This window comes from Solanum lycopersicum, chromosome 5 (assembly GCF_036512215.1).
Source record: "Solanum lycopersicum chromosome 5, SLM_r2.1".
In the NCBI taxonomy this organism is placed as follows: domain Eukaryota; kingdom Viridiplantae; phylum Streptophyta; class Magnoliopsida; order Solanales; family Solanaceae; genus Solanum; species Solanum lycopersicum.
In genome coordinates this window covers 26,335,076-26,341,759 of record NC_090804.1, presented here as the reverse complement: position 1 = coordinate 26,341,759, position 6,684 = coordinate 26,335,076, and the positions used below count along the sequence as shown (strand labels likewise).

At 48.2% G+C, this 6,684-nt stretch overlaps 1 protein-coding gene across 1 annotated transcript; it reads right to left on the bottom strand.

Moving 5' to 3' along the window:
- Window positions 1–781: 781 nt before the first annotated feature.
- On the bottom strand, window positions 782–3,111 carry LOC138348724 (uncharacterized). The gene is made up of 2 exons (XM_069298297.1): window positions 2,929–3,111; window positions 782–2,626 (listed from the first exon to the last, which is right to left on the bottom strand). Exons 1-2 carry the CDS (start codon window positions 3,109–3,111, stop codon window positions 782–784), a joined length of 2,028 nt encoding a protein of 675 aa, XP_069154398.1.
- Window positions 3,112–6,684: the final 3,573 nt, after the last annotated feature.

Here is a 6,684-nt window from a genome sequence, read left to right as displayed (position 1 = left end):
AGATAAGATATGTAGTATACGACGACAAATAGTGTCTCAGCTTCTGGGCGAGCCATGTCAGAGCACAGCATGTTCTCTCCAGCAAGGTGTAGTGAGACTCGTAGGGAGTAAATTTCTTGCTTATGTAGTAGATAGCCCTTTCTTTCTTTCCTGTCTCGTCGTGTTGACCAAGTACACATCCAAAGGCGTTATCTGAAACAGACAAATATAGCAACAGAGGACTCCCTTCTCGCGGAGGAACCAATACTGGTGGATTAGACAAATAGCTCTTGATAGCGTTGAAAGCGGTCTGGCACTCCTCAGTCCACTTAGTCGGGTTCCCCACTTTCTTCGTCGTAGTCATCAGCCTCGTCGTCATTTGCCTCATTTTGCTCGTTTAGCTCATGACATGACATGACATTGGCAGGTTTGTAACTTACGTTACTGAAATCATAAACAGACAAAATTAGAAAAGTAAAATATAACAAGCAATCGAATAAACAAAGTCAAAATAAGGAGGCTTTCATTTAAATTGAATCAAAAATGCAAATTTGGGTCATGGCACAAGGCCGTGTCGCCCTTTAAACAATCATAACAAAATTCAAAATCAAGAAAATGCAAATTGGTGGGTCTCGGGCCTCTTCCAAACGACCACCGATTTTGGCATGCACAAAATAACTCCATTCTACCACAGAGTTCGGGGCATCAGGATCGGCGTGGACGTCCAATTTTGCAGCATCTCCCCTGGTTCAGCATCATGAATGCCTGCTGGCTCAGCCTCCTCCTTGATGACGGCGTTGATCTACTTGAACAGGTCACAGATTCCTTCCCCATCGTCTGCAGGCTCGGCATGCTCCCAGACTAGAAAGGAGTGATAGAGATGTGGGATCGGCTTAGTCAACCCTTGATCCTTTCTTCTCTTCATCTTCAAATCATCATTTGTGGGGATGTACCCCAAACCATACTTTGATCCTGTAGCAAGGACCGGAATTGGCTCGATGATCCCTTGTGCATTCTTTCCTAATCCGAAACCTGGTTCGAATCCGCTCTGCAGCATCACCGTGGCGATCATTCTATACGCGGACGTCATGGGAGTCTGTGAGGACAAGCCCTCATCGGTGGCATTTACCAACTCCACTGTGTAGAAATCCGAAGTTTGTGGCGTCTCGTCCAAGACCGGCATCTGCTTGCCTGAGTGGCCCTTTTCACCCTGAATAACCAGTTCCTCATTCTTCCACACCAGTTTCATTATTTGGTGGAGAGTGGAGGTCCCGGCTCCAGCCGTGTGAATAAATGGCCTGCCCAAAAGGAGGTTGTAGCTGGTGTCGATATCCAACACCTGGAATTTTGCCTCGAACTCTGCGGGGCCCATTTGGATGGTCAAATTCACCGCTCCTAACGTCTCTCTCTGCACACCATCGAATGCTCTCACATTGACCTGGTTTTTCTCCAACTTTCCGAGGTCAAACCTCAGCTGCTTCAGCGTAGACAAGGGGCATATGTTTAGGCCAGATCCATCGTCCACCAAAACACGGTTGACGATCTTTCCGCGACATACCACGGTGATGTTTAGAGCTTTGTTGTGGGCCCTCCCTTCGGCCGGCAGTTCATCATCGCAGAAGCTGATGCGGTGTCCCTGAATGACTCGGTGAATTATAGCAGCTACATTGTCGCTGCTCGTACCTGAGGGCATGTATGTATCATCAAGAGCTTTCATTAAGGCCTGCCTGTGGGACTGAGAGCTCATCAGCAGGGCCCACACAGATATCTGAGCCGGAGTCTTCTCTAAATGTTTGACGATGGAATAGTCCTTCGGTTGCATCCTTCTCCAGAACTCTTCTGCTTCCCCCTCGCTTATCGGCCTCTTAGCATGGTCCTTCTTCTGTCCTCCGAGAGCAAGCTCATCAGGAGTGTAGCACCTTCCAGACCTAGTCATGCCCTGGGCCACGGCGGTTTCAATGACAAATTTGGGCTTAACGAGAGTTTTCGAAGGCACCAAGGCAACAGCCTTTGCAGGTGTCAGAATAACAAACTCCCTCTTTTCCTTGACGCTTAAAGAAGCGACAGCCCTTTCCAAGTCCTCATGCACAATGGGGATTATCATCTTTGTTCCACACCCGTCTTCATCCGTTTCGATCATATTAAGGTTGCCACCTCCATGATTCGGCAACGGATTTGTATTGACGTTTGGCGCCGCCGGTTGAAGAGAAACTACCTCCTGATCGATCAGGTCTTGGATTTTGTGCTTAAGGTTGATGCAATCTTCCGTGTCATGTCCAACACTGTTGGAATGATAAGCACACCTTTGATCCGGCCTGTAGAACTTTGAGTTGACATCCATGGGTTTGGGCCCCACAGGGTGGATGTATCCATCTGCGACTAGCCTCTCAAATAGTTTGGTCCGGCTTTCAGCAAGTGTGGTAAATTTCCTTGAAGGCCTTTTTTCAAATCTCGGCCGGGGAGAATCATAACCGCTTTGCTGAGGGGGAGGGACTTGTTGGTAATTGCGGGCATTTGGTCGTGGAGCTTGGGTTCTGGGGTAGGGATTTGTTTGGTAGTTTGGCATTGGGGCTTGGTAATTTGGATGGGGGTTTTGATATGCTGGGGTTTGTATTTGATATGCGGGGGATGGTGCTCGGTAGCTTGGCTGTACATTAGCGCAGCTGGGAGCGACATTCTGGTAATGGGGAGGGACTTGATAAGCTTGGGGGTAGTTTGGATATATGGAGGGAAAATTTTGGGGAATTTGGGGTGGATTCTGATACGACAAAATATGGGCATCTTGATTAGGGGGGCAGCATTGTAGTGGCCAGAATGATCTGAGTGTGGACGGTAGGCTTGATGAGGCTTTGATGGAGGATTGGAGCGGCCTTGGGGACGTGGTAAGTTTCTGGGGGCCTTTGTTCCCCCGTGTGAGATAGCGTTAACCTCCTCTCTTTTCTTCCTTACCAGTCCAGAGGATCCAGGCGATGCAGACACTCGGGCTATCTTCCCCGACTTCAGGCCATCTTCAATAGTCTCACCTACTTTGACTATCTCGGCGAACTTGGCGCCGATTAATAAGATGACTCTGTCATAATACTCGGGTTCCTGCACCCGTATGAACACCTCTACGATCTCTTTCTCTATCATTGGAGGCCTCACCCTCGCCGCCTCTTTCCTCCATTTGTACGCGAACTCTCAATAGCTTTCTGTGGGCTTCTGCTTCATCTTCTCCAAGGAGTACCGATCAGGAACTATCTCGACGTTATATGCGAATCTGTCAATGAAATCCTTAGCCAGTGCACTCCAACTGGACCACTGTCGAGTCTCATGTGACGTGAACCACTCCAGGGCTTCACCGCACAGGCTCCGGCTGAATAACCTCATCAGCAAGGCTTCATCTTTGCCAACTCCCACGAGTTGGTCACAGTACGCTTTGAGGTGTGCCATGTGGTTGCCCACCCCGCCGAAGGTATCAAACTTCGGTATCTTGAACCCTTCAGGCAGGTTCAAGTCTGGGTGGATGCATAGTTCTGCGTAGCTTAACCCGGCGACGTCTGGAGTACATTGCAATTCCCTCATTGCCCTCCTGATCTCCTCCTTTATGTCTACCTTTGCTTCTTCCCTTGACCTCCACTCTCTTTCTTGCTCCTCATAGTGGTCCAACTCGGAGCCGTGCACCTCATGCTCGACTGGGACAGGGATTTGAAAAGTGGTTCTTTTGGGGAGGGGTGGAGCTAAGGAAGGGCTTGGGACGTTCTGTGCGGTTTGATAGTTTTGCGGATAATTTTGGGGATTGGTATTTTGGGTTAAGTGGGGATGCGGTGTTTGGGAATTGAAGGCGGTGGGATTTTGGGCTTGATTTTGGGGTAGTGGGGCTGTTGGAATGCTTTGGGGGTGCGGTGGTATTTGTGGAGGATTGTCTGGGAGTGATGAGGGAATTTGATAGGAGACTGACACGTATTGGGGGTTTTGGGCTGTCACATCTATTCTGGAGGGGTTGTGCACGGGTGTCGATGGACGGTGCTGAGTAGGATCCGAGTTGGACGAAGGAAAGTATGTAGGAGGTCTCGCGTCGAGAAAGTTGGGGCCAAACCCGGGCGGAGGAGTGTCTTGCCTCCGTTGCATCTCTACCCTCATGTCAGCTATTTGCTGCATTAGCTGCGCAATAAGCTCCTTCTGCTCTGCCGCGGTGGGCTGAGCCACCACGACGTCTGTGAGGATGACTTGTTCATTGTTGTCGCCCATGTCTGTATTTGCGCTTGGAACGGGGAAGGAATCTGCGGGACCTTTTGATGTGGTAAAGTAGTGGTGATCTGCCAGCTTTATCGACACAGATCAGTAAGAGGTACCTGAGAGGTAAAAACAACTCAAAGGCAAATTTGTTAGTGCATATCCGGAGTATAAAATGCATAATATCGCACATAAAACAGATAAACATACAAGTCGCTTTGTTTGAGGATATCTTAACCCACGAATGAGGACGGAAATATATTTTGAACAAACAGGAATTTTTTTGTTTTGATGTTATCTCGGAAAGCTAAATCACGTTGAGCTATGGTCTTCTTGCAGCTGTCGTGCGATGCCCGTTGATCTTATCTTCGTATCTCCGAAACACGGAGGAGAATGAAAATTTCAGTGATAGGGGCCGGGCCGGGAAAGGCTGCCTACGTATCTCACAAGGAGAATTCAGGCCCAACGTAGTTCGGGTTTTAGGATGAAAATTTTCATTCATTCTTTCATTGTGATTACAAGGGAATTGGAAAACAACATTGAAATTTCTGGAAAACAACATTTGGCGATTTCTTGTCTTGTGGTGGCGTCATTCCTTTCCTTTCAGACAGTCGGAAATTGGAGGCTTGTAGACGATTTCTTCTTCATCATCCTCCTCATTCACTTCACGGCCGGGGCCACTGTTACTTGCTCCCTGTTCATGGGCGAGTGCCGCACTTCTGGCCGACAACACGGCAGTCTCAATATCTATTTTCGCTTCTCTCGCCTTTCCTTCGTGTATCTCCAAACGAAGCAAGTTCAACCTTTTCCTTAGGCTTTTGGTTTCCATCTCAACCTCCTTCTTTCTCTTTATCTGTGACGCCAGATCTTCATCCAAGGTTGTGACCGCAGCTTTGTAGATCGCCGTGGTCACGTCTACTTTGAGTCCTTCTTCTTTAATCCTCTGAATCTCTCGAGTGATTCGTTCGATCTTTCTTCGTAGTTCCTCCTCAGTGAGCTCCATCTGGACGTTCTTGCCTTTGTCCATAGCGGTGATTCAACTTCCCTGAGATGATAGAGCGGTATTTAGGATTTGTGGTGGGAGATGGATTTTGCGTGAGAAACTAGAGACTCGGGAATTTTGGTCGGATATTTTAATAGTGGCTTCTGTATACTATTTAGAGTTTTGGGCTTGGAGTGGGTTTAGAATATCTTTATTCAAAGCAACGTAACACATAAGCATTTAAGTACACATAAATAACGTGTCCTAATCATGCATGGGGACCCTTTTTGTGCCAAGGGTAGGCCTAACGCATTCGAATGATGTACGTGTGAGTTTAAACCAGTCAAGTGATTCCCCCCAAAATAATATTTAACAATGAGTGAAATGTTTTAAAAGGGAAATAAACAAACCCACGCAGGGGCTATTTAGAAAGTGCGATAATATCAGGCCCACGCAGGGGCTAAAGTAATGCGAATACAACAAGGAAAAACCCGCGCAGGGGCGATATCCACTATGCTGCTCCGGACGATCCCGCTCCGTCGTCGTCTTTCTGGTTTTTGTGCTGTTGGAACATGTACCTCAGCATCAACAGAAAGCCTTCACCCAGACGCCCTTTGTCTTCCAAGCTCTCGTATCGCATCCTCTCAATTTTCTGCTGGATCCAGTTGTCGAACTCTTCATACCCTTGCTTCAGTCTCTCGATCTCTCGAGTTGCCCTCTCAAGTGCGTCTTGATTCTCTACGAATTTGGCGTAGACCTCATTAGCTTCTTCCTTTAATTCTCGCAATTCGGCCTCTGCTTTGGCCTCTTTGTCTGTCACACTGCGAAAGCTACGCGGAATTTGAAAGGAGATGTTTTATATATCCCTCTTCAACCATGCTTTGTAGCCTTCGTCACATCCAGCGTTGAATCGATCAGGGGCGATACTGTCTTTGCCCATGCACTTGGCATTCTTCCATTCTCTGAGCATCTCTGTAGCGTCGTCCACCCTGTCGTCCCCAATATCGTATACATAAGCGCCATAATACGCTTCTCTAGGAACAGTCTGCCTCCTTCGGAACTGTCGCAAGACTCGGAATGGAGCGTAAGGGCGAATTCCTCGAATGCCGGGTAGAGGGAGCACGACACATCTACGACCCTCCACGATAACTTCCTTGGATATGAAGCGGTCGAGCATCCATTGGAGGTCCTCTTCTCTCAACTCGGAGAAAATTTGGGCCCACTTTCCTCTCGTTCTCCGATTATTCAGGTTGGCCCAGAATAGCAAGTCGTTCAGCTCTTTGAGAGTGTTCTTGTTGTCGAGAGTGTGCAATTCTCGAGTTCCAGCACCCTTCGCCAAGTGGCTGAGAATCCACCATTGGAGGAGCAGGTTACACCCCTGGAAGTACCGATGTCCCTCTTTGCACTTACCCAAAGCGCGATATATGTCCGATAATATGACCGGAGCTACGGAGTAGTACTTCGTCGTTCCCTGATTCTCGTACCCTTTGAACAGCGTTCGGACGAGT

Coding starts and splice junctions, on each gene's coding strand:
- LOC138348724 (XM_069298297.1), bottom strand. CDS start 3,111: ATGATAGAGAAAGAGATCGTAGAGGTGTTCATACGGGTGCAGGAACCC. Junction 2,627..2,928: donor CGCCTGGATCCTCTGGACTG/GTAAGGAAGAAA, acceptor GCTAATGTACAG/CCAAGCTACCGAGCACCATC.